The 26547-nt window shown below is 70.4% G+C and overlaps 3 protein-coding genes across 5 annotated transcripts; all 3 read right to left on the bottom strand.

Annotated features, from left to right (window-relative positions):
- Positions 1 to 267: 267 nt before the first annotated feature.
- Positions 268 to 1482, bottom strand: ELOF1 (elongation factor 1). Of its 2 annotated transcripts, none has more exons than XM_049810866.1 (4): positions 1405 to 1482; positions 1052 to 1169; positions 836 to 906; positions 268 to 751 (listed from the first exon to the last, which is right to left on the bottom strand). In XM_049810866.1, exons 2-4 carry the CDS (start codon positions 1165 to 1167, stop codon positions 687 to 689), a joined length of 252 nt encoding a protein of 83 aa, XP_049666823.1. In that variant the 5' UTR covers positions 1168 to 1169; positions 1405 to 1482; the 3' UTR covers positions 268 to 686. The 2 variants fall into 2 exon arrangements, with proteins under 2 accessions (XP_049666823.1, XP_049666822.1); XM_049810865.1 differs by having other exon boundaries at positions 1052 to 1270.
- Positions 1483 to 1606: 124 nt separating this feature from the next.
- On the bottom strand, positions 1607 to 4682 carry ACP5 (acid phosphatase 5, tartrate resistant). Of its 2 annotated transcripts, none has more exons than XM_049810319.1 (5): positions 4489 to 4682; positions 3689 to 3934; positions 3216 to 3343; positions 2735 to 3086; positions 1607 to 2263 (listed from the first exon to the last, which is right to left on the bottom strand). In XM_049810319.1, exons 2-5 carry the CDS (start codon positions 3932 to 3934, stop codon positions 2027 to 2029), a joined length of 963 nt encoding a protein of 320 aa, XP_049666276.1. In that variant the 5' UTR covers positions 4489 to 4682; the 3' UTR covers positions 1607 to 2026. The 2 variants fall into 2 exon arrangements, with proteins under 2 accessions (XP_049666276.1, XP_049666275.1); XM_049810318.1 differs by lacking the exon at positions 4489 to 4682 and adding an exon at positions 4376 to 4470.
- A 908-nt stretch (positions 4683 to 5590) lies between these two features.
- NFIX (nuclear factor I X) lies at positions 5591 to 25409 on the bottom strand. The gene is given in 11 exon segments (XM_049810785.1): positions 5591 to 7654; positions 8719 to 8807; positions 11196 to 11362; positions 11743 to 11865; positions 12261 to 12279; positions 12281 to 12395; positions 12755 to 12875; positions 13079 to 13153; positions 13345 to 13407; positions 16696 to 17227; positions 25210 to 25409. Coding segments are annotated over 10 exon segments (1314 nt in total). The 5' UTR covers positions 25237 to 25409; the 3' UTR covers positions 5591 to 7654; positions 8719 to 8735.
- Between the last annotated feature and the right edge of the window lie 1138 nt (positions 25410 to 26547).

A 26547-nucleotide genomic window follows, 5' to 3' on the forward strand; every position in this document is an offset into this window, starting at 1 on the left:
CTGGGGGGTAACAGGGTCCCTGGGTTTAGGAGCTGGTGGGTGAGGGTGACAATTTGTCCCAGTGTAGCTGTGAAACCAGAAGAGATTCGTTAGCACCACTGAGCCTCACTAGGGCTTTGGCATCACCTGGCCCCTGTGGGCCCGACCATCCACACAAGGCCATCCCCAAGTGTCCCTGCACATCCCCACGGACCCACAGATCCCTGCATGTCCCCACACATCCCTGTGCCCCCCACAGTGGCACCACCAGTGACAAGGACACGGAACCCCAGCCCAGCCCCACAAGGGTGTTTATTCAAGGGCGGCTCTGCCAAAACATGTCACCTCTGCGCCCGGCCCCTGTCCCCACATCCCAGCAGCCCCACTCCTGCGCAGTCCCTACAGCTTGCTGGTGAGAGGCAATTAAGTCCCTGGGACGGGGACAAGTCCCAGAGGGGCTAGGAGAGCCCCCTGCCTCCCTCAGACCCACCCCAAGAGCAGGAGTCCCATCCTTGGGGGAGGACGCATCCTGGGTCCCCATGTGAGCTGGAGCCCCGTGCCCGGGGACAGAAAGGTAAAAAACGTAAAGAAAACGCCATAAAGGGGTGGCAGGGATGTGACCCCTCTGCCTCAGGTCTTGGGGTAGGGATGTGATCTCCCACCCCAGGGGTCTGGGGTTGTGCTGTGGGCAGGGGCTGCCCCAGCCGCTACTGGTTGGCAGCTTCGCAGGCATCGATCCAGTCGCTGTAGACGTCCACTGGCTCCGACAGGTCTCAGGGGGATGTTAAGGCACTAACAGGGGAGCGGAGGGGGGATCCAGGGAGGGTTGGGGGGATGGGGTTCCCGGTAAGGATACATGTGATGGGCGTCTGGAACTCCTCCAGGCAGACGGTGCAGGAGATCACCCCCGTGTTGCGGGCACGGTCCCTGGGGGCAGCAGAGGACAGGCTGCTACAGGCAGCCCCTGGCCATGCCCCTTCCCGGGCTGTGGCCCCCTCCCAACCGTAGCACTCCCCCCCCAGGCCGTGGCCCCCCAGCCGCGTCCCCTCCCGGGCCGTTCGCCCCCACTCACATCTTGACGTCGCAGGACTTCTCGTGGTTGCAGAACGGGCAGGTGAACTGCGTCTCCAGCGTCCCTGTCACCTTCTTCTTGGGCGGCGGCTTCCGCTTAGACTTACGGCGCCCCATGGCTGCGGGAACCGCGACGGACCCGGTCACGGGCCGGGGGCCGGGTGGACGCAGCTCCTCCCGGCACCCGGCGTCCAGGAGCCACCGCGGGCGCGGCCCTGACCTGCAATGGGCCACGACGGGGGCGAGCTCGACGGCCCGGCCCCCGTACCCCCCAGCCGTACCCCCCGGGCTTCCCCAGCCCGGCCCCCGCAGTACCCCCCCGGCCGTATTCCCCGGGCCCAGCCCCCGCCCCACCTGCCGCCCCGTCCCGCTCCGCTCCCGCCGAGTTTCCCCCTGCGACGGGCACTTCCGCCGCGGCGCCACGGAAGCGGCTCCGGCCCCGCCCCCGCCTGGCGCCACTTCCGCCCGCCCTGCGCCCATTGGGCGACCGACGCGCGTCCCCAGCCAACCGGCAGTTGCCCCGCCCCCCCCCGCGATCGGAGGCGAAACGCGGCTGTTTTGGGGCGGTCGGGGAAATAGCTCCGTCCAAAGCCCTTTATTGGGGGCGCACTGGGGACCCGTGGAGGCCGGGGCTAGGGGCTTCTACAGCGCCTCGGGGGTCCCCGAGGTCAGGGGTCACCGGGGTCCCGCCCTGTGTCCCCAGGTCAAGGGTCACGAGGGGTCCGGCCCCATCCCCGTCCCCCCACGGGGTCCCCGAGCACCAAGGGGGCCGGGGGCTGCTGGCTGCCCTTGCAGGGTCCCACACGGCCTGGGGACACAAGGGTCCCTGATGGGCGTTCCCCCCATGCCGGGAGCCGGGGGTGCCACCAGGTGTCCCCTTGCGTCCCCCGCTGTCTCAGGTCCTGGGGCCCTCCAGGGTCCTGGCGTCCTCCAGGGTCCTGGCACTGCGGGGGTCAGGTGCTGGGGGTCTTGGGGGTCACAGGTCACGGGGGGGTAAGGCCACACGGTAGAGGACGCGGCCGGTGGCCTCCAGGTAGGTGACGGTGGCCGCATGGGCGTCCAGGCGCAGGTGGGCAAAGCCACCGGGGGATGCGGGCGCCCCAAAGAAGAAGCGGAGGGAGCCGGGGGGCACTGCCCCACTGTGGTGCTGGGACTCTTCAACGAAGTTGCCAGCACCACTCACCACATAGCCAACCCCCCCTTCCTCCAGGAACTGGGGGGTAAAGATGGGGGGGGGGGAGGTGTCAGGGGTCTGGACACCTGATCTGGCACCCAGATGCCCAGGTCCCTCCCCCAGACACCAGGACCCTGCCCACCCCCCACCCCCCACCAGGGACTGGGGGGGCACAGGTGTGGGGATTGGGCATCTGGGCCCTGCCCACCTCCTGCTCCAGGAACTGGCAAGGTGGGGGGGTCAAGGGAGCAGTGACATGTTGTTGGGGGTCAGAGGGGGGTCCCTGGACACAGGAGTCCAGTGGGGAGTCTAGGGGTCCTCTCGATGCCAGGGTCCCATGGCGGGGGTTGGGGGGGGGGGTTGTCTGGAGGGTTCCTCGGACACCATGATCCCATTGCAGAGGGCCCCAGACACCAGGGTCCTGTGTCAGGTTTTGGGGGGTCCTTGGACACCAAGGTCCCATGGGTTAGGTCTGGGGGTCCCCCCAGAGGCCAGGGTCCCCGGGCTCACCTGCAGGTTGTGGTCGTGGCCGCAGAGGTAGGCAGTGACGCGGTGGTGCCGCAGCAGCGGCCGCAGCAGCCGCACCAGGCAGGCAGTGGGGCCGTGCTCGGCCACCGACCACACCGGGTAGTGGCCAGCCACCAGCACATAGCGGTCGTGGCGTGCAGCAGCCAGGCGTCCCCGCAGCCAGGCCAGCTGCGCTGCTGCCGCCCCCGCATCCTGGGGGCCCTTGGGGGCACCCCCCACCCCAAAGTCATCCCCACCACCGCAGAGCAGCACCGTGTCCAGCATCAGCAGCCGGGCCGAGGTGTTGGTGCCCGGCAGGGAGAGGCGCAGGCTGTAGTAGTAGTGCGGGAAGTGCCTGTGGGACACAGGGGGCTTGGGGACACTTGGGGACATCCCAGGGGTACTTGGGGACATGGGCAGGCGGCCATGCCAGGGAACAAACAGCAAATGCACAGGGGTCCTGGCTGTGCTGGGGGGTCCCTACCATCGGGGAGAGCGGTGCCCATATGCCAGCTGCGCGGTGACATTCCCAGCATGGTCGTGGTTCCCAGCCAGCACGAACCAGGGCAGCTCCCGCAGCCCCGGGGCTGTGAACACCTGCTCGAAGGTCTCCTGCCAGGGCAACGTGGGGAGACACAGGGAGGACAGGGGGAGCGGGCAACAGAGAGAGATACATGGGGACACAGGATGGGGACGTGTAGGGACAGTGGGAGCTGAGCACAGTCCACCCAGCCAGGCTCCCCACAACCCCCCTGAGGACATTTGGGTGCTGCTCATAGAGGTACTGGGGTCACCCCTGAGATTCTGCCCTCCCTCCCCCCCCGCCCCCGAGACTGGGAGTCCCCCATACAGATTTTGGGATCCCCCCACGGCAGGCCCCACCCCCACCCCCCGAGATGCTCTTCTGCTCCCCCTCACATTTCAGGGTGCCCCCACCCCAGAGACATGGAGCCATACCTGGAAGCGGGGGTCCCACTCGTCCCGCACCCCCTCATAGTAGAAGTTGTCCCCGAGGGCGAGAACAAAGTCGGCGCCGAGGTCGGTGGCTGCACGTCCCATGGCTGCTGCTGTGGCCACCTCACGGGGGGTGGTGAAAGGGGGGTCGGGGACCCCCCCCCAGTCACCCACCGCCAGGAACTGCACCGCCCCATCAGGGCCCCCCCCGGCCACCACTGTCACTGTCATCCAGAGCAGCGCCAGCATCTGCAGATGGGGACCATGGGACCCAGGTGTCTGGGGGGGTCCCAGCCCCAGCCCCCACCCATCTGCCCCAGGTGTCCAGGGGATCCCAGGGGTCCCAGCCCCCACCCATGGGACCCAGGCATCCAGGGGGGTCCAGGGGGGTCCCAGTCCCCACCCATGAGACCCAGGCATCTGGGGGGGGTCCCAGGGGTCCCGGCCCACACCCATGCGTCCCAGCCCCCACCCATGGGTCTCAGGCATCCAGGGGGGTCCCGGGGGGGCTGGTCCCCACCCGTGAGACCCAGGCATCTGGGGGGTCCCCAGCACCACCACCAGACCCAGTGGACCCAGGCACTCAGCGCAGCCCAGCCCCCCAGTACGGAAAGGGCACCCAGGCCTCTGGGCCGCCCTCCCCCCCCCCGGTTGCCGGGGCAGGACCCCGCGGGTCCGGGAACCACTCACCCTCGTGACCCCTCGCGTCTTCCCTCGCGTGTCCCCTCCGGCGCTTTATGGGCCCAAAAGGGGAAGTGGGGTCGCGCCACCCGGTGCCCCCCCCCCCCCGGCCCCGTCGTCACCTGACGCCTCGCGGTGACATGGGTCCGCCGCGGGGGGGGGCCGGGCCCCGGGGCACTGGGTACACTGGGGGGCCCGAGGGGGCTCAGCCCCGGCCTCCGCCGGAAATCCCCAAAATGCCCCAAATCCGCTCAAGCCGCGGCCACGTCACGGCTAATGCGGGACCCCAGCGCCCGGGAGTGCCTCCCCCCCGCCGGGGACACAGATGTCCGAGTGTCGTCCTCGTACCACCCCCCCCGGACCCAGCCGTCCGGGAGCGTGTGTGTGTCCCCCCCGCCGCGTTTTCCAATCAGGCCACGTGCAGCAGGGGAAGGGGGGGCAGCCGAACGCCTGAGTCCCCCTTACTGGGTGGAGCGGGAGGGAAGCCCCCACCCCAAGCTCTGGCCTTCGGCCCTGGGGCCGGGAGGGACCCGGGGGGGGACCCGAACTCGGGGGGAACCCAGGCGTTCGGCCCGGCCCAGTCCCACCAGTCTGCCCAGTTCCGCAGCTCACCGGCCGGGCGGTATGCCTGGGGCCCTTCGGGGTCGGGGGGGTCGCGGGGTGGGGGTCGGGGGCACCTGGGTCCTCTCCAGCTCTGTGAGGGGCAGCAAGGCCCAGCGTGGGGCCGGGAGGGGGGGTGGGGGTGGCGGGAAGTGTCCCTCCAGGTGGGGGGGAATGGAGGGGGTGGGCACCGCCCTTTGCCTCTTAAAAGCGGCGGGGGAGGGGCTCGTAGACCTGGGTCCCTCCTGCCCCCCCCTCCCCAGCGCGGAATGGGGAGAAATCGGCCTGTTTTGGAGCTGCCCCGGCCGGGCCGGGAAGGGGACTGCTGCCGGGGTGTCCGTGTCCCCCGCCCCGTAGGACTCCCCCACTCCGTCCCGGGAGGAGGACGGAGCTCCGCTGCTCCCCCGCGGGCAGAGGACCCCGGCGCCCACACCGCTCCCCCCCGGTGAGGGGACCAGCCCTACGGGGACCCCGTCGCCGTGGGTACGGTCGCTATGGCGAACCCATCACCGTGGGCACCCCGTTGCTACGGGGTCTCCGTTGCCGTGGGGACCGTCTGGGGGCCGCAGCTGTTGCCCCCCCACGACCCCCCCCCCCCCCCCAGGCTGAGGCGGGGCGGGCGGGTACGACACTTTATTTCCTTTTTTTTTAATCTTTTTGCCCCTTTTCCGCGGATTTTTCCTCCTTCCCGCTCGCGGGCGGCGCCTCTGGGGGTTTTTTCCTTTTCTCCTCGGTCTGGGGGGAGGGGCCGACCCACCCCAACGGGAAATGACGTCACTACCACGTGCGGGGGTGAGGGGCGACCAGGGGGTCCCCAAATGTGCAACGCTGGTGTGGGGGGCCCCGAGAGCGACGCCCCCCCAACATCGCAACCCCCCACCCAGGGCTTGGGGGGGACACGGGGGTCCCGAAATCGGGGTACCCAGAACTGGGGGTGGGAGTTCCCACTGCCCAGGGAGGGGCCCATTGCTGGTGGGGGGACCCCAAATGTTGGGGGCCCCATTGCTGGTGGGGGGCCCCAACAGGGGCCCCAAAATGGGGGGAGCCCAAAAATTGGGGGGGGGGCCTGTTTCCCGGGGGGGGCACTGCTGGTGGGGGTCCCGGGGGGTCCCAAAAACCCGAGGGAGGGGGCCACAAAGAAGGGGGTTCACCCCAGAGTGGGGGTCCCCAAAACGGGGGCCCTAATGATTGTCCCCATTTTGGGGGGCCCATTGGGGGGGGGGAAGGCACACGGGGGGGGTCTAAGGCAAATGCAATTTTGGTCCATCTGACCCCAAAACCCGGGGGCTGGGGGGGCTGGACCCCCCCCAAACTGCCCCAAGGTGGGGGGGCCCCATCCCACCCCCCCCAACACCAAAATCAGCCAAAGGTGCAGAAAACCCCAAAATGAGCAAAATGCCCCCAAATCCCACCCCCAGCTGCCCCCCCCTGTCATGGGCCCCATGTCAGGAATTGGGGCCCCCGGTGACCCCCAGAATGCGGGGCTGGAGCAAAACTACCCAAAAAACAATAATAAAAAACACAAAATTGCCAGGGGGGGAACCCCAATGGGCAAAATCAGGGAAAATTGGGGGGGGGGGGTCCCCCAAAAAAAGCACTTGGAGAGCTGGGGGGGGGGGGGCCCGGAAAGGGGGGGGTTGACCCCAGAATGGTAAGTCTGACCCCAAGGGGGGGGTGTCACTCTGGGGGTGGGCATCAAATGGGGGGGGGGGGGGGTTGACCCTAAACGTGGGGAGGTTCAACCCCAGAGAGGGAGAGGGACCCACAGTGGGGTGGTTTGACCCCAAATGGAGAGATTGGACCAAAAAGGGGTGGGTTAACCCCAAAAGGGGGATGGGCCCCAGATGGGGGGGTCTGACCCAAAACAGAGGCGGGGGGGTTTGACCCCAAACTCGGGGGGGAGGGGGGTTTGACCCCAAGCGGGGTTGGACCCCGAAACGTGGGAGTTTGACCCCAAGGGGGGGGGGGGGGGGGCCTCGCCCGGGGGTAATTGCACTTAATTAAAAAAATGAGCTGGGGGAGGAGGGTCGGGGGGACCCCAAAGCCGGGGAGGGGAGAGGTGTTTCGGGGGATTCAGGGTGTTTCGGGCCCCCCCGGCCCCGCTCGCTGGCCTGCAGCAAGGGGGCTCCCCAGCACACACATGTGCGGTGCGTGTGCGAGTGCTGGTGACCAGGGCACAAGCATGTGCGGGGGTGGGGGGTGCACACGTGTGACGGTGCGCACAGCATGGGGGGGGGTGCCAACGCATGTGCATGTGTAGTGTGACCACACGGTGCCAGGCGTGCACACGTGTACACGGGTGTGTGCAAACATGTTGCATGCACGCGCAGGTGTGTGCAGGTGTGGTGTGAATGCACACGCGTGTGCTCCCCCAGGGGCCCCGTCCCCCCCTGAATTGCGGCTGGGGCGGGGGGGGCCCAAACACCCCCGGGGGCCCGGGTTGACCCTGTTTGTGCCGGGGGAGTATGGGGGGTTGGAGGTGGGGGGGTTGGGGGATCCCGGGGCGGGGACACATCAGAGAGGCCGAACCCTCATCCACGTCGGGGGGGGGTTGGGGCCCCCCCGGGGGCGGACGGCGGCGGGGGGGGGGGCCGGGGGGGCCGGGGGGCTGCGGCTTTTTTTTGTCTTTTTTTCTCCTTTTTCCGGGCGGTTTCTCCTCGTCCGGGGGCAGCGTCAGAGGAACCAGGACTGGGGAGAGACGAGGGTCAGCGGCAGTGGTGGGGGACCCCCCGGCCCCGCTGCGTCCCTCCAGCACCCTCCCCCCCCCCCCCCCAGTGGTCCCCAGGGCTGGGACAGGGGAGGGGTGGAGTGAAGGGCGGAGGTCGGGTCCCAGCAGGGGTACGGGGACCCAGGCGTCTGGGCGGTGCCCCCACTCTAGGCACCGGCCTCAACACCCAGCACATGGCGGACCCGGTGTCCGGGGGACCCAGGCGTCCAGGTGCCCCACCCATACTCGTGTGCCAAACTGGGCGAGGTGCTGGCACGCCATTGGCAGCCCAGCCACCGCACCACCGTGTCCGGCCAATCAGGGCACGCCTGCCCGCCGCAGCGCCCGCAGCCTGCCAAGGCCTGCTGGTGCCAGCCAATCAGCTGCTGGCTCCTCCCCCTCCTGCCTGCCGGTGCCAGCCAATCAGGCACCACCTGGCTGGCCTGCCGAGGCCCCCCATTGGCTGCCAGCCCTGCCCCCCTCCCCCCTCCCCCAGCCCATTGGCTCCAGGCCGGCACCGTGGCCTGCTCCAGCGCCAGCCAATCCGGGGCCGGCGCCACAGGGCAGGCAGCCAATCGGGCGTCGTGCCATGGTGCTGGGGGCCAATGGGGCGCCCTGCTGGGGGTCACGACCCCCAGCCCGTGGTGCCACAGCAGTGCCACGGTGATGGGGGGGGGGGGGTTTTGGGGCACAGGGTTGCCATGGTGACACTGGGGGCAGGGCTCCGCCCCACCATTGTTCCCGGCAGGGCCTGGCAATGACATTATGTCTCGTTGCTCTGGGCAACCAGACGGGTCAGACATGATGGGGGGGGCCCAGTCCCCCCAGTGCCTCCCAGTTTGGCAGCAGGGGCGGGGCAGGGGGTGGTGTGGGGAGCGGTGACCTGGGCCCCGCTCATTAACCACCTAATTAGCCCTTGGAGGGAGGGGCAGGTGAGGACCCAGGCGTTCGGGTGTGCCCGGCCAGGGCACCCAGGCATGCAGGAGGGGACCCAGGAGCAGGAGCTGGGGGTGGGGTGGGGAACACGGGTGTCCGGGGGCCCTACCTGCTGCTGGGGGAGGGTCAGAAAGTTGCCGTCGCGGGGTCCGAGGCCGACAAGGCGGGGGGCAGCGGCGGCGCCTGACGCTGCGAATGCTGCGGGGAAAGCGGGCTCAGCCCGGCCCGCACGGGTGCGTGCGACACGCGGTGCGGGCGGGCGGGTGAGGCGTGTTGCGGGTGCGCAGAGGCCCCCAGCGCTGTGGCAAGTGCATGTCCACGCGAGCGTGCGAAAGCACCCACGTGAGTGGAGCCGGGGGGAAACGTGCCCCCGCGGGTGTAAGGAGCTGGGGGTGGCTGCACACGCGCATGCGAGCGTGCAACAGCGCGGGTGAGCGTGTGAGGCCGTGCATGCACGATCACGTGCATGTGCATCCAGGGCCATGTGCGTGCCCACACACCTACACGTGTGTGCCCCCCCACTGTATGGGAGTGCTCATGCACCCAGGGTGCCCCATGCCGGTTGCAGAGCACCAAGACCCCCTCCCATGTGAGGCCCCCCCACCATCAGTACTTACCTGTGGGGACCTCCCCCAACCCCCCTTCCTCCCCCCCCATCTCCCCTGAGGATGGAGCCAGGAGAAGGACAGTTCAAACAATCTGGGTGCCCCCCTGCCCCTGCAGGGGACCCAGGGGTCCAGGCCCTGGGCCCCCTGGCAGCACAAGGGACCCAGGCATCCTGTCCCCCCCCCCCCTCCTTCCCGACCAACCCCCCCACCGAAAATGGGGTAAAAAGGGGGAAAAAATGGAGAAGGGGAAAAACGAACTGAAAATGGGGTGGATGAGGCGCCGGCGGGGACGGAGCGGACGTGCCCGGGGTCAGGGGACGGTGACGGGGGACGGTGACAGCGATGACGATGCGGAGAAGGTGATGATGCACGGGCAGCCGGGCCAGGCTGGGCCACCCTGTCACCTCGTGTCACCCCCCCGTGCCAGCCCCGTCACCCCCTGTCACCTGCTGCGCCTCATTTCCCCCCCCCCCCCACCGCTGGGGTCACCTTGGTGCCACCCGTGTCACCGGTGCCATCCTGTGCCTGCCTGTGCCACTGCCGGATTGTCCCAGGGCCACTGCTGCCAACTCGTGCCACCGGCCCCCGAGGTCCCTGCCCGGCACCTGCAGCCCACTGCACCCCGCTGCTGTGCACCCCTGCACCCCACTGCTCCACACCCCCTTGCGTTGCACAGCTGCACCCCACTACTGTGCACCCCCGCACCCCACTGCTGCACCCCATCGCTGTACCACTGCACCCCACTGCTCCACCCCCTGCGCCCCACTGCTGCACCCCACTGCTCCACCCTCCCGCACACTACTGCTGCACTCTTTGCACCCCAGCACTGCATACCCCCCCCCCACCCCATTGCTGCACCCCCTGCACCGCTTCCTGCCCCCCCATGGCCCAGGTCCCGGCTGCGGGTGCAGTGGGGTGCAGTGGGGCGCAGTGGGGCGCAGGTGGCGGGGACTTACGGGGTGCCGCGGGCGCTCCGCCCTGGGGGCCGCTGGGGGCTTTGGGCTCCGGCGGGGGCAGGGGCAAGGGCCGGGCCAGGGGGGCCCCCGCAGCCCCCCCGGCCCGGCCCTGCGCCCCGCACGGCTGCAACGAGAACACGGTGACGGGCACCCGGCACCCAGGGACCCCCGGGACCCCCAGGGCGGGGGCGTGGGGATGGTGGAGTGGCACGGAGGGGGCAGCAGCACAGGGTGGCACGGGGGACACGGGGGTCATTGCACGGGGGGGGGGGGGGGGAAGCCTTGCACAGGGGTGCGTGGGGGGGGTCCCCAGGGTGGGGGGGGTCCCCAGCGTGGGGGTTCCCGTCACTCCCCTCCTGGCCCCTCCGCGGCAGCCGCACGGCTGGCGGGTCTCGTTTGCATACAAGCTCCGCCCCCTGTGCTGTATTTGCATGCCGGCCACGCCCCTGTAACCATATTTGCATAAAGCCCCACCTCTTTGCACTCCGGCACCGCCTCTGCTGCCTCATTTGCATACAGACTCCACCTCCTGGCCCTTATTTGCATCTAGGTCACACCTCCAGGGAATTGTCCTGCACAGGCCCCGCCTCCCCGGCCTAATTTGCTTAAAAGCCCCATCTCCCGGGAACTACTCTAAACAAGCCCCGCCTCCCGTGCCTCATTTACATACATTCCCCGCCCCCAGGGCGGCCGTTGCCGCGGAGACCAGGCGCCGCTCCGGTCCCTCGAGAGCGGCGCTGGGACCAGCGTCCACGCGGGGCCCCGCACTGGTCCCAGTGCCCCGCACTGGTCCCGGCCCCGCAGAGCCCCGAGCGCGGGGTCGGGCCGGGGAGGGGGGCAGCGTCCCCGCAGCATCACTGCATCCACATGTCCCGCGTCACCGTGTCCCTACATCCCCTGTGCCCCCCGCCCCATCCCCGCAGCATCACAGCATCCACACATCCCGCGTCACCGTGTCCTACGTCCCCTGTGCCCCCCCCGCCCCATCCCCTCAGCGTCCCCCGTCCCCATCCCCATCCCACCTGGGGGCCCTGGGCGGCGCCGTCGGCGCAGACGAACTGGACGAAGTCCTTGAGCGAGTCCTGCCCGTGGTGGTAGCGGATGGTGGGGTGGGCGAAGTAGGGGCTCGACTGGGGCAGGAGGGACCCCGACGGGAAGTGCAGCGCCGAGGCTGTGGCCCGCGGGCTGCCTGCAGGGACCCTCAGCGCCAGCACGGGCAGCCGCGGGACCCATACGTCCAGGGATGCGGGACCCGGGGTCCGAAGCCCTCCCAGGACCCGGGCGTTCGGGGGAGGATGGGGACAGGACCCAGGTGGCCAGGGACATGTCGCCCCTCTCCCCCGACCCCGGCCTAGGCCTGGACCCCCAGTCCCACCCTGTGTTCACCCACCAGTGCCCAGGTGGGACCCAGGTGTCCAGGGCCAACCCGACCCCTCCAGACCGGGGATCCCAAGGAGCTGGGGGGCATAGGGTGTTTGGAGGGGTGAGGCAGTGCAGGGGGCCAGGGGTCCCAAGGGAAGGCAGGGGGTGCCCAGGGGAGAGGGGAGTCCCGGGGGGGTGGGGTCTCACCGGGGCGGACGCCAGCTAGGACAGGCAGGGGATGGTGGCCAAAGGCCATGCGGGGGGCAGCTCCGTGCCCCGAGAGGGCGCTGCAGAAATCCAACTTCCCCGACTTCTTCAGCGCCGCTGGGCCTGGGGGGGCCGGGGGGAGTCGGGGGGGCACCCGGATCCCGGACCCCCCCACAGCACCCTGGGGACCCCCCTGGACCCCCAAACGTCTCCCAGACCCCAGCGTCCCCCCCAGGCCTCCTGGCACAGACCAGCCCCCCCCCCCCAGCTCTCAGGGAACCCCCACGGCCCCCCACTGATCCCCTGCACCCCATAGCCCCCCCACCCCGAGGCCCCTGCATGCCCATAGCCCTCCTTTGCCCTTTACCTCCCATGTTCCCCCCCTCCCTGCAACGTCCCTCCCCATGTCCTCTTGTCACCGACCCATGTCCACATCCGCCCCAAGGAACCCCCTGTGTCCCTCCACGTCCCCCTTGTCACCCCCCTCCATGTCCACATGCCCCTCCCATGTCACCCACCGGTGTCAACGTCCCCCCCCCCAGGGCCCCTGGCTGCTGCCAGGGGCTGGGGACCGCCCTGGCCCGGGGTAGAAGACGTCGTCCCCAGGACCCTCCAGGTCCCCCTCATCCAGCGCCTTGGGGCGCTTTGGGCCACTGCGGGGACAGGTGTGTCACCTCCGGGGATGGGGGCATCACCCCCCCACCCCCCCAAGCAGTGTCACCCACCAAGAACTGGAGCACCACCCCACACTGGGGACACAGGGATGTATGGGACTCCTGGAGGGTGCCCAGCTTGGGGGGGTATAGGGTATCCCAGGGGCTTATGGCGGTCCCAGGGAGTTATGGGGGTCCTGGGGGCGTCCCAGGGGGGTTATTGGGGTGGTTAGGGAGGGTTCCAGGTGGGCCAAGCGGGGTTATTGGGGGATCCCGGGGTGGGGGGGGGGGGGAAGGGGGTTACAGGGGTCCCAAGGGTTATGGGGGATCCCGTGGAGTTACATGGGGTCCCGGGGTACCTCGCAGCTGGGGGCCCCAGGGGCCGGCGGCCGAGGGCGACGGGGCTGATGTTGTAGTAGCCCCCCGGGCTCTCCAGGTCGGCCAGCGAGAAGTTGGGGCCCGACGCCGTCGCCACAGGGGCTGGGGGACACAGGGGACTTGGAGGACCCACACAGGACCTCCCCCCCACCCCGAGCCACCCTCATGTCCTCCATGTCTCCATGTCCCACGCCCCCACCTCCCCCCGTTCCCACAACACGCTTGTGTTCCCTTGTCCCCCACATCCCATCCCTCCCCCTGCCCCTGTCCCCCCCATGTCCCCACCCCCCCATGTCCCCACTTACTCTGGGACACCCTCACCAGCTCCGTCACGTTCCAGACACCCGACGTCACAAAGCAGTCCTGGAAGGTCAGGTGCCCTGGGGAGACAGGACATGGGGGGACACCGCGCTAGGGGGGCACAGGGACCGGGAACACGAGCACACAGGGCCAGGTCACCATGGGGACAGAGGGCACTGGGGGGCACTGGGAGCACGAGGGGGCTGCAGAGGGTGGCACTGGGAGGGCCCAGCGGACCGTGGGGGTGGTGCTGGAGGCACCGGGGGCTCACCGTTGGGCAGTGGTTTGATGTCCGCGTCTCCCTGGGGGTTTGAACTGTCGGATTGTCCAGAGTCTGCAGGAGACATGGGGTCAGGCCCGGACGCCGGGGTCCCCCCAGACACTGGGGTCCCCGTCCCGCCCTCGGGGTGGGGCAGCCCCAGACGCCTGGGTCCCAGCACTGAAGGGCCCCTTGTTCCCGCAGGGTCGTTCGAGGTGAATGTCCGCTGGGACCTCAGCTGCGCCCGGGCAGCGCCCACAGCCCCCGTCCTCTGCGGGACCCAGGCGTCCGGGTGTCCCCCGCTCCATACAGGACCCAGGCGTCTGGGTGCCAGCACCCCCGAGGGGACCCAGGCTTCCGGGTGCTCCTTGGCCGGGTGATGGGGGGGAATGCAGCAGCCGCAGGGGGCCGGGGGGGGGGGGGGGGGACTAGGGCTGGCAGGGGGCTGGGCCGGGGGGGGCCGGGGGCCGCCGTGGGGCCGGGCCGGGGGCCAGGAATGCGCTGGCCCCCCCGCCAACGGGCAGCGCCAACAAAGCAGCCATTGTCTGCGCCGAGTGGGGGGGCGTCCGGACGCCTGGGTCCCCCCCCAGTACCCCCCCCGTCCGGCTGGGTACCCCCCCCCCCCCCGGCGGCAACCCCCATCTGCCCCGGACACCTGGGTCTCCCCAGCACCCCCACCCCAGACGTCTGGGTGTCCCATCCCCCCTGCACACACCCCCCCCATTCCCGACGCCCGGGTCCTCCCCAGCACCCGCAAGCTCCCCACGGGGCCCCAGGGCTCCCTTCACCCCCCCGTCCCTGGGCTCCGGGGCATCCAGGCCGGGGAGGGGCAGCAGGACAGGTCCGCTCCCCCGTTTTGGCCCCCGCCGCGTCACCCCGTGGAGTCAGGGGTCAGCAGGGCACGTGGCGGGTCGCGACCTCTGCAGGGGGGTCGCGTGGCAGGCACGTGCCACCCCATCCCCGCCGCCCGCCTGGACGCCTGGATCCTCCTCCCGCAACCCCACCCCGATGCTGGGTCCTGGGAGCAGGGAGGCCCAGGTGCTCTTGGGACCCCCATCCCGCAGCCCCCCCCCCCGTGCCTCAGTTTCCCCCCCCCAAGCCCCGAGCTGGACCCAGCGGGTCCCCATGTCCCTACAGGTCCCCAGCCCCACAGCAGCCCCACAGCCTCCCCCTGTCCCCAGGCCCAGCAGGGGGGTTCAGGTGCTGTTGGGCAGCTGCGCCCCAACCCCCCCGCAGGCCCCCTCCCCCCGCACCTGCGTCCCCTGGACTCAGGCATCCGGGAGGGGACCCAGGCATTTGGGCGGTGCCAGCAGCGACTGTGTGCGTCACCCGCGCAGCCCCCCTGCAGCCCCTATGGATCCTGCAACCCACAGGGACCCCTACAGCTGCCTGCAGCCCGACAGGCCCTATAGACCTGCCTGGAGCCCCACAGACCCCCAGACACACAGAGGTCCTGGAGGAGCCCTATAGAGCCTACAGAGCCCTATAGCTCCACCTGCACCTCGAGACCCCAGAGACCCTACGTGTCCCCCTGCGGGCACCCACAAACTCAGAGAGACACGTATAGACCCCCCCCAAAGCGTGGAGCTGGATACCCTGACATGCAAAGGGACCTCAGTGTCCAGGCGTGCCCCCAAAAAGGCAGGCAGGGGGTGGCACCACCAGCATGGCCCGGGGCACACGCGTGTGCAAGACAAGAACAGGGGCAGGTCGGGGGGTACCTAGCATAGGGGGGGCTATTGCAGAGGGTGTGGCACACCATGGCATGGGGGGGGTCCCTGTCATGGGTGGGGCTATTGCAGGGGGGTGGCACACCATGGTATGGGGGTCCCCAGCATGGAGGGGGTCCCCATCCCAGGAGGGTCCCGCTGCGGGGCTGCGGTGCCGCAGCGCGTTTCGGGTGCCAACAAGCGCCGCCATCTTACGCACGGGGGGGGGGGGGGGGGGGGGGGTTGGCACTGCGCCCCCCCCCAGCCTGCAGCAGCCAAAGGGCCCCCGGCAGGGGGGCGAGGGGGGATGCCGGGGGGGCCAGGGGCCGGGGCCGCGCACGGGGCCTCGTGCCGCGCATGGGGGCACGGTGCCAACCGGGGCCATTTTGGCGGCGCCGGGCAGAAGCTGCATTGGGGATTTGAGCCCCCCCCCCCAGCCGGGCAGCAGAGGTGGTGGGGGTGTCTGAGGGGGGCTGCAGGGCCCCCCCGCGGTCATGCTCAGATTTGGCACATGGGCCTGGGGGGTAATTTGTCTGGAGGGTTGTCCGGGGTGGGGGGGGGGGGGGTGGGGGGGGACAGGGGGCAGGATACACATCCCAGACCTGCCCCCTCCTTCATCCCCCAATGCACATGAGGGACCCAGGCATCCAGGCACACCCCCCAGCAAGTACCCAAGCATCTGGGAGCCGACCCTAAGCGCTGGTACCAAAATCCCTCACTCCAGCCCCAGAATTACATCTCTCCCCAGCAGGGAAGACGGGACCAAGTGTCCAGGCTGGGGTGTGTCCCCCCACGCACACACACATGGCTCTGCCCCTGTGGCCCCCATACACACGTGTCCCCGTTGCAGCCCCTGCGGCACTAGGCACGCGTGTCCCCCCACACTGGCTCAGTGCACACAGACGTGTGCGCTGCTGGTGCCCCACAGGCATGAGGGCCGGGTGCCTGTTGCACGCCCACAGCCCCGCCAGGGCAAAAGCATCTGCTGGGAGCCCGGCCCATGGCACGGCACAGCTCGGTGCACAGCAGAGCTCAGCGGATGGCACGGCTCAGGGCTTAGTGTATGGCACTGCTGGGTGCATGGCGTGGCTCAGCACTCAGTGCACGGTGCAGTGCAGACCCCGGTGCACAGCACAGCTCAGGGCTTGGTCCAGCGCCCAGCTCGGTGCACGGCACGGCTCCGTGCACGGCTCACGGTGCACAGTCTGGCACAGCGCATGGCACACGGCTTGGCACGCGGCACACAGCACGCGGCGCGTGCTTTGGCACACGGTGCGGCTTTGTGCGAGGCACGCGGGGGCCGGCACCCCCGGCCAGGGCCACCCCAGGTGGGCATGGGGAGGGGGCCAGGGAGGGCCACGGGTGGAAGGGGGGCCCCGGGCAGCTGCACAGAACCACTGACACTGCTCCAGCCCCAGGGCTGCCGCAGACCCAGCCCAGCCCCAGTGCAGGATCCCTCCGGCGCCCACTGGGGCTGCGGGTGCACCAGGGACATTGCAGGGGGGACGGTGGCCCCAGGGCCCCTCCGGAGCTGGGGGGGGCACTGCCAGGAGCCTCAGCCCACAGTCCTGGCACGCGCAGTGGCTCCCACCGCCCCCCGGCCGCGCCGTCGGCGCCAGCTCAGCCCCCCATGCTCCCCGCCGGTGGCACTCACCAGGTGCGTGGACGAAGTAGGCCAGGTAGAGGTCGAGCTCCTTGATGGTGACGCCAATGTGGTGGGGCTGGACGCAGAGGCCGGGGCTGGCACACTGGGGCGCCTTGGCCAGGCGCTCACCGTCGGTGCTCTCCAGGGGGACGCCCTTGAAGAGGATGACCATCACCAGGTCCAGGCGCCAGACCTTGTCGGCCTGGCGCAGGCAGTCGATGCGGCGGATCTTGCCCTTCTGGTCGGGGTTGGAGAGGACGCAGCAGGGCGCCTTCTTGCCGGTGACGGAGAGCACGAAGTCCTCGCGGCACTCGGGCCGGATGTCCTTGCGCAGCTTGGCCAGGAGGCGCGAGGCCCACTTCTGCTTGACCTCAGGCTTCTCGCCCAGCAGCTCGTCCTTGACGGCGCGCTCCTCCTCCTTCGACATCCGCTTCTCGTGCTTCTTGAAGTACTTGCGCTTGCGGGCCTGCAGGTTGAACCAGGTGTAGGAGAAGGCCCGGACGTGGGGCAGCAGCGCCTCGATGAAGGGGTGGAACTCATCCTGTGGGGCAGGGCAGCGTCAGTGGGGTGGCTGCCGTGGGGTGGCCACGGCCCCGGCAGCTCCTGGGGGACCTCCATCCTGCACAGGGAGCTCCTGGGGGGACGGCCCCATCCCACACAGCCGGGAGCATCCCTGGGCATGGCCCCATCCTGCACAGGGAGCACCTGGGCGGATGCCCATGCCGGGCAGTGGGAGCATCCCCAGACACGGCTGCATCCTGTGCAGGGGGCTCCCAAGGGCACCCCAGTCCTGTGCAGGGAGAGCATCCCAAGGCACGGCCCCATCCTGCACAGGGAGAGCATCCCCAGACACGGCCCCATCCCAGCCCCTGGGGATGCTCAGCTCAGCCCCGGGCATCGCTGGGAGCTGGGGCTGCAAGATCCAGCCCTGGGAATGGCCCTGCGGGGCTAGGGGACTAAGGCAGCCCCGGCCCGGGGGGACGTGCTGGACTCCCGATGCCCAACTGGCTCCAGCAATGAGTCGGCTCCCAGCCCCGCACGGCCCCGCGGTGCTGCTGTGTCCCCATGTCCCCGGCCTTGCTCAGCTCTGGACCCCCATTCAGACCCTGTCCCAGTCCCGCTCAGGCCCCCGTCTCGGTGCAGCCCCGTCTCCGTCCGCCGTATCACGACAGCCCTGGCCCCGTCTGTCCCCATCTGGCTCCCGGTGATGCTCCCGCTGCCGTCGGGGCTCGGCTGCCTCGGGCACATCCCCAAGCTGCCCGCCTAGTCCCCATCCCCAGAGCCGGTCTCCGCTGCCAGCCCCATCCCCGGTGCCACCGATCACCATCCCTGTCCCCATCAGTCCCCGTCCCCGGTGCCACCCCCTGTCCCCGGTCCCTGCTGCCAGCGCCACCGGTCCCCGTCCCCTGTCCCCGCTCGCTGGTGCCGTCGGTCCCCGGCCCCAGCGCCACCAGTGCCCGGTCCCCGTCCCTGGAGCCGCGGGTCCCGTCCCATCCCGTCCCATCCCCGTCCGTACCATCGCGGCGGCTCATCCCGGCCGTGGGCAGCTGCCAGTCGGGCCCCGGCGGGGCGGAACCGGGGGCGACAGACGGGGACGGGGGGCGCTACCGGGGGGGAAGGGGTTAACGGGGGCTACCGGAGGGGGGGGGGGGGCGGGTCCGGGGGGCGGACACTGCGGGGGGGCTCAGGTACCGGGGGTCCCGGTCACCTGGAGGGGACCCAGCCGCCGGGACAGCGCGGGTCCCGGGGCGCGGGGGGGGGGGGGGGGGGGGGGGGGGGGGCCCTGTCGGAGGGGGTCCCGGTCCGGGGGTCCCGCTGCCGCCGCGGAGCCGCCGCAGCCGCCGCCGCCGCCGCCGCCGGGCGCGGAGCGCGCGGAGCCGCCGCGGCCCCTTTTGGCACCGGGACCGGCGCGGCGGTGGCCAATGGGGGCGCAGCGCGCGGGGGGAGCGGCCGCCCCATTGGCCAGGCCGGGGGGGGCGGGGCCGGGGGGGGCGGCGGAGTTCGGGGCCGGGGCCGGGACACGGGGCGGGGGGGGGGGCCGGGGGCAGCGGGACGGAGCGGGCCCGCGCGCGTGCGGGCGGCCGTGCACCGGGCGCGCTACGGCGGGGCTGCGCGTGTGCCCCGCGAGCACCGTGCGTGCGCCACGCGTGTGCAACGCGAGCCCCGTGCAAGGGCCGTGCGAGGCGGCCAGCGGGGCAGAGCCCCGGCGCACCCGCGGTCCCGGGGGCTTCGCCAAAACACGGGGATCTGCACCCGAAGCCGTGCCCCCCCCCGGCCGCACTCCTCCCGCCAAAGCCCCGCGCAAGGGGGTCGAGCGAGGACGCCGGGGCCGCGCGTGCACGAGGGGCCCGTCCCGGGGGTCCGGCCCCCCCCGACACACCCCGAGAGGGGGAAGGCCCCGGATTTTGGCCGCTTTCCCTGGCCCTGTGGCGGCCCCAGCGCGGAACGGCCCAAAACCTCCGTTTCTGCCCCCAAATCCCCGACGCGGCACTTGGAGCCAACACCCCCCACCCCACCCCCCCCGCCCCGTAATTAATTCCCTCTGTGCAAAGAAAAAAAAACAAAATTTGGGCGTTTCGTCAGCGGGGCCGGGTGGAGGCTCCTGCGCATCGGTGCCCGCGCACCTCCCCAGCCCCAAACCTCGCAGCTTTCGCCCTAAAACCACCGCGGGGGGGGGGGGGGGGGCACATACTGTGTCACTTCCCGGCCCCCACCTCCTTCCTGCCCTCTTTTGCTCTGCAAAACCCATGAAATGGGACGCAGCAGCACTGGCACGGGGGGGGGGGGCATGGGAAGAGGGGGCACCCGGGGGGTCCTGCCACACACCCCCCCCGGGGGGTTGCACGAGGGGTCATGATTTGCACAAGGGGTCGTGGCTGCACATGACAGCTCCGTTCACAAGCACTCCCGGCTGAGCCGCCCACAGGGGCAGGGGGGGACCCAGGCGTCCGGGCCCCCTCCACCCCACAGCCCCCTCCCCTCCCAGCTGGCTGCAGAGGACCCAGGCATCTGGGCCCGCCAGCACCTGCTTGGGCACGAGGAGGGCTCCCCGATGCCTGGGTCCACCTGGACACCTGGGTCCCCTCCTGAATGCCTGGGTCCCCTCTGTCCCTCAGGGAGGGCACTGGGGTGAGTCGGGCTGGCAGAGGGGGAGTCGGTGGCCCAAACGCCTGGGGCCCCCGGCAGCCCTGGCGAAGACAAAGAGCCGCCAGGTCAGGCCCATGCTGCCTGGATGCCTGGGTACGCCCGAACGCCTGGGTCCCCTCCCAAACGCCTGGGTCCCCTCCCCGCCCTTCCGCGGGGAAGCTGGGACTAGCATGGAAGGATCTAGAGCCTTGGCCACCGGGGTCTGCCTGGACATCGGGGTCCGTGCCCGAGGCCAGGGTCCCCTCCCGGACGCCAGGGTGCCCCCCCGGACACCAGGGTCCGCGCTGAGGCGGGGTCCGGCCCCAGTGCCGCCAGGCTGCCATTGGCTGTGCCGGCCCCGCATTGAGCCGCAGTCTCGGGCGAAGCCACGTCGCCGCGTCCGCAGCTGCGAGCGCCCGGCAAAGCGCCAGCGCGGCGGCGGGGGGGGGCGGCGCCGGATCAGGAGGGAAAAGCCCAGAAAAAACAGAAAAGAGGGAAAAAAAGAAGAAAAAAAAAAAACACCCCCCCCTCAGCCCCCCCCCGCCCCGGCAGCGCCCGCCCTCCCGTGCTGCTGCCAGCTCCCCCCGGCCCTCGGCTTCGCCGCGAGAGAAAACAGCCCAAAACAGCCGGAATTGCCGCCAAAAATCCCCCCGGCGGCCCCTGATGCCGCTGCCAAGACCCTCCCGTGCGGAGGGGGGGGGGGGGGGGGAGGCCGGGGGGGGGGGGGGCGAGCGAGGGGCATCCTGGACCCCTGGGCAGGGGAGGGGGGGCAGCCACAAGGGACCCCAGCACCAGGCCGGGAGCTGCTGGGACCCAGGCATCCCGGCGGCCTGAGAGAGAACGTGCCGGATGGTCCTGGCAGGGGACTCAGGCATCCGGGGGGGACCTAGGCATTCGGGGGGGACCCAGGCGTCCAGGGGAGGACAGACGCAGGCGTCCGGGCTGTGCAGAGGAAGCTGCCTGCCTGCTCCCCTGCCTGCAGCCACGTGGAGGACCCAGGCATCCAGGCTGCTCGAGGGGAACCCAGGCGTCTGGGCCCCCCCCTCCTTCCCCACACAGCAGAGCTGGGGATGGGACCCAGGCATCCGGGCCATGCTGGGGGGCCAGGGGGGTCACGGGCACTGGGGAGGGATGTGCCGCAGTGGCTTGAGGCGGTGCCGCAGCACGCAGGGCCGATGCAGTTTGGCACCAGTGGACCCAGGCGTCCGGGCGTGCCTCCCCCTACCAGCTGGGGAGGGGACCCAGGCGTTTGGGCTGCCCCCCACCCCCTCCAACCCCACTCCCTCCCCAGAGCGGGCCAGGCATCCCGGCCCCCACCGTGGCCTCCTGCCAGGCCGGGCCGGGGGGGGCCCCGCGGTGCTGCCGCGTCCAAGAAAGCTTTTTGTGGCCCATCAATAATTCAGGCCCCCCCTAGCCCGGCCAAGGGCTCCTCCATTATTGATGCTGCCAGCACAGCCCCGCGGCTGGGGGATATGGGGGAGACATGGGGGGACGCAGGGAGGGGGATCAGCAGAGCCATGAGTGCCGCAACACAGGGGTGCGGCAGCACAGACAGCGAAGCACACACACACATCTCGCCATGCGTGTGCGGGGCCTGCACAGCACACATATGCCCCACCACACACATGGCTCCTTGCACACGCAGGCGGCACGCGTGCCGCAGAGACACGCGGCACAACGGCACGTGAACACACCATGCGCAGGCAGCGCACACCACGCACATGCACCCCCCCCGGCATGGCGCCCACGCGTGTCGCCCACCCCCGCCTCGCACGGCCCCGGGCGCCTCGCACGGCCTCGCACGGCCTCGCACGTGGCGGGGGGGGGGGGGTGCCTCCCCCGCACCGATTGCATCAGCCAGTGGCGCAGCCCCGCACGGCCACGCGTGGGGCAGAGGGCCCTTGCACATGCCTCACACACTGGCACAGGCATGCACACACATGCACTGCACCTTGCACATGTGTGTTGCACACCTGGTACACGCAGGGATGCAACACGGGCAGTGTGGGAGTTCACCCATATGCAGAGGCACTGTGCACACATGTTGCACACACGCTGCACAGGGAGACGCACACGGAGCGTGCAGGCGCAGCTGCCACGTGTGCACATCGCCTGCACACGTATCGCACACATGGTGCACGCATGGCACATGCACATGCACCCCATTACATATGTATGCACCCAGCCCCCGTGACGCACATGCGCATCCTCTCTCCCCATCACATATACCTGCACCCCATTACATATGTGTGCACATCCCCACCGTTACACATGTGTGAACCCCACCCCACTGCCAGGCACTTTCAGCCCTTTGCACACTCCAGCCCCTACAGCCTATAGGTGCCCCGTGCACCGCCTTGGTCCTCACTGGGCCCTCTAGGCGCCAGAAGGGCTGGCTGCTGGCTGGGGGGGTGGGGGGGGGGAAGGAGGGGGCACAGTTTGGGGGGTGTTGGAGCACTTCATGCCTCTTCCATCCCCCCCGGCCCCCCGAGGCAGCTCACACCTTCTGCAGGTCCTGGCACTAGCGGGGCCGAACCTAAGAGCTGCGGGTGCAGGGCACACCCCGTGGCACCGAGGGGGTACCCTGCGGCGATGGGCACCGCCACAGCCTGCGGCAACAGGCCCCGCAGCAGTGCCGTGCCATGTTGGGCTGTGCCGTGCCGCAGGCGCTGGGGCACATCCCAAACCTGCGCCACACGACTTCCCCTGACACCACGTCCTGCCCCAGCACCCTGCTTGGCAGCACGCCCTCAGCTATGGTCTGCTGCCCTGGGCGTGCGGTGCACTGCCTATCACATACGTCTCACATATGTGTCCTGTACATGGCACGTGCACAGTGTGCCCCCCAGCACAGACTGCACTGAACCCCCAAATGCGCGTTATGTTATGTGCCGTGATGTGCACATTGCACCCACATTGTGCGGCACATTGCAACCCACCGTCAGCAGCACCTTGTGCTCTGTGCCGTACCCTGCACTGGCCACAGCACTGTCTTGCGCTGCACCCTGCACCCTGTACCGGGCATGGCACCAAGCACAGCACCCTGGACTGCACCCGCCTATACTACACGGCTATAGGGGTTGGTGATGTACGTGTTGCTGTGGCCATCACCCCACACCCCCAGGGTGGGGGCTACAGGGGCTGGGGACATGCAGCCCCTTCATCTCCCATGGTGCACGTTGGGCTGCCTTCCCCCACAGGAGTTGTGCAGGCATGGTGGGGCTGTGCAGGGACAGGGAAGGCTACGTGTTTTCCCCTGTGCTTTGCAGAGGAAATGGCCACAGGGGCATTTTGTGCAGCTGGGGGGGTCTGTGGGTACCCCTGCTCCACCCCAGGAGTCACCAGGTGCTGACAGTAACGGTGATGTCGTGACAGTGAGGATGAGGGCAACCCACGACGCTTCCAGGCTGTGCTACTCCCCCAGGGTCCGGCTCCATGTGGCCGGGAGCCCTCTGCTGGGGGGGGCCTGGGGGGACACTGGCCCAGCAAGCAGCCATAGCACCGACAACTGGAACCCAGTGCTGGGCTGGAGGCTGCATCCTGCTGGGGGCTGGGGCCACACGTGGCGCCGCAGGGGTTTCACCCCGGAGGCTGCAGGCTACAGCACATAGAGAGTGGGCACTGCCTGTTACACCAGCTATAGGGGCAGGGACTGTAGGGGACAGGGACTGGTGCTGTGCCAGTGGCAGATGAGGTACAGCCCACGCCTGGTTGGCCACAGGGCCCAGTGGCAGGAGCCGCCGCTATACGTGCTGCTATACGTGCCACTATACGTGCCGCTATAGGTGCCGCTATGTGTGCTGCCATCCATGCCCATGGCTGGGCACAGCGGCCAGATCCTGCATGTGCTGGGGGCCTGGCCCTGCGCCGGGGCGGGAGGGGGAGAAGGGGGGGGCGGGATGATGGCACCAGCCCAAAACCGCCCAGAAACGGCTCAAAAGGGAAAGGGGGGTGAGAAGGGAGCACATGCATGTGAGCGTGCGGTGCCAGTGTGCACACGCGCAGAAACACTTTGGCACACTCAGGATTGGGCCCGTGAGGCTGCTGTGCATACGTGTGTGCATGCACGTGTGCACACCGTGTGAGACTGCGGGTATGCACACATGTGCAGAGTGCAATTGTGCACACACACCAGCAAGCACATACATGTGACTATGTGTGTGCATGCGGAGCACATGCATGTGCAATTGTGTGTGCAGGAGGGAGCACACGCCTGTGGGCTGGCAGGGGCAGGCTGGCTCACAGGCGCGTTGCTGGCGTGTGCAGGCAGGGGCACACGCATGTGCAATGGCGTGTTGCTGGCGCGTGCACACGCGTGTGCGGGGCGGGCGCCGAAGCTGCGAGAAGCGCCGCTGGCCGCCCGCCCAGACGCAACCGGCCGCCAAAACCGCCCCGAAAAGCGGGAGAAAAGGGCAACGGCGGGGGGGGGGGGGAGCAGAACGCCCGGCGGGGGGGGGGCCGGGCCGCCTGAGCGACCACAGCAGGACCCCGGGGAGACCCCAGGACAGCCGGGGTGGGGGGGAGACCCCCATAGGGACCCCCGTGCCACAGCCCCCGAGACGTGCCCCCACCCAGAGCGCCCGACGTCGCCCCTCCCCACGGACCCCCTGTCCCCACGGACCCCCGCAGCCGCCCAGCAGCGACCCCCCCCCTCCCCACGGCCCCCCGCGACACCCCAACAACCCCCCCAAGACGAGGCGTACCCCAGCCCTGGTGCCCCCACGGGGACCTCACCCTCGCCCGGTCCCCCGGAGCCCCCAGGCTGCCCATCTATGCATCCCGGGGCCACACCCCCCCGGGGCCGGGATTCAGCCGGTCCCGGCGGTGCCCACAGGCACAAAACACCCCGTGGGCCCCGACTGCCCGGTCCCGCGGGGGCCCATGGGCAACACCTCCCGTGGGGCAAACGCCCCCCACTTCCCCGTCGGTGACTCCTGCCACGTCTCCCCCCGCCGCAGGAAGGGGCTTCGCGGTGACACCGGGCCGGGGGATCCCGGGGAGCAGCCCCACTCCAGACCGAGTCCCCCTGCACCGGGCCGCCACCGGGCAGGGCACAACCGGACCCCCCCGCACCGGGGGCCCGGCTGGGGCCGCTCCGGGAAGCAGCGCCGCGGGCACCGGCCTGAGGCGGCAGCAGCCCCGAACCGGACCAGCAATCCCCCCCCCCCCCCCGCCGGCAGCCGCGCACCGGGAGCGGCCCCGGCGCTCACCCGGGGCCCCGGCGCCGGCGGAGGAAGCGGAGTCGCCGCCCGCCCGGTACCGACAACCGGGGAAGGGTCGCACCCCCATTTGGCGCAGCCGTTCGCGGCGCGCAGCAAAGCCGGGATCAGACCCCCCTTTACGGACCCGCCGATACCGTACGCCCCCCGTTACCAGACCCCCCGCTCCCGGCCGTACCTGGGTGAGGCAGTACGGGGAGTACATGGCGGCGGTGTCAGCCGCGGCGGGGCATGGCGGGGAGGGGGGTCCGGGGTTGCCGGGGGTCCCGGGTCCGGGGGTGCCGGTGCCGGCAGCGCGCGGGGAAAGTTTGCCCGAAGTTGGCGCCCGCCGCACTTTTGCCGCGGGAAGCGCCGAGTCGGCCCCGCCCCCGCCAAGCCCCGCCCCCTGGCCCACCCCCTCCCCGCCCCCGCCGGACCTGGGTCCGCCCACACGCAGCGGGGTCCCGCCTCCTTTATCGCGGGACACGCCCCCATCCCTGTGGACACGCCCCCGCCGGGATGGGCCCCGCCCCTGCCGGGACGGACGGGGGGGAACCACGCGGGGGACAACCGGGGACAGGGGTCGTGGGGACACGGGTCCCCCACCTGCCCCCTCTGCGGCCCCGTTCCTGCACGCCCCCCCAGGTGGGGGGACCCGCAGCCACAGGGCCCCGGCGGGCGAGAGGACCCAGGAGCCGCTCCGGGTCCCCGCCGGTGACAGTGACAGCGACAGCGGTGGCAGCCGGGAGAGAGGCAGCGCGGCCCGGTGACGGCCGCGGTGACCCTGCCGTGACAGCGGCGGTGGCACCCACAGTGCCGGCAGTGGTGGCTGTGGCGGTGACAGTGCCATGACAATGACAGAGCCAGCACTGGTGACCGTGCATGACTGTGCCAGTGCCAGTGGCACTGACAGTGCTGTGGCAGTGTGAGTGACAGTGGCAGTGACAGTGCTGTGGCAGTGTGGGTGACAGTGACAGTGGCAATGGCAGTAGCGGTGACGGCGGCGGTGGCAGCCTCATCTGTCATTCCGGCTGCGGCCGAGTCCCTCCGCCATCTGTCACCACCCGGTGCCAACGCTGGCACCGCCACCACCGCCACTGTCACCCCTTCGCTGCCGGAGGCGCTGGCACCGCCACGGCCTGAAGCACTGACGGGGGTGGCACAAAGGACCCCGGCTTTGAGGCACCCCAGAGGTCACCGGGTGCCCTGGGTGTCCCTGGCCCAGGGGAGCCACGGCCGTGAGGGGATCCCAGGACTGGGGGGGGGGGGGAGGGGGAAGGTCTCAGGATTCCCCCCCCCCCCCCACTCGCCTGGGTCCCCCCGCGGTTGGGGGAGGGGAGGGTGGGCACAGCTGTGGCCCTCCCCCATGCTGGGCCGCTGCCACAGAGGGGGGAGCACTGCCATCCTGTGGGGGACACGGGAGGACGCAGCTGCACAAAGCCCCCAGCCCTGCCCGGCCCCCCCAGGCATGGCGGGGGGGACCTGGGGACAGGGTAGTCCCAGGCATCCAGGCACCCAGTGTCCCCCATGGCCAGGG

This window comes from Accipiter gentilis, chromosome 9 (genome assembly GCF_929443795.1).
Source record: "Accipiter gentilis chromosome 9, bAccGen1.1, whole genome shotgun sequence".
NCBI classification, from domain to species: domain Eukaryota; kingdom Metazoa; phylum Chordata; class Aves; order Accipitriformes; family Accipitridae; genus Astur; species Astur gentilis.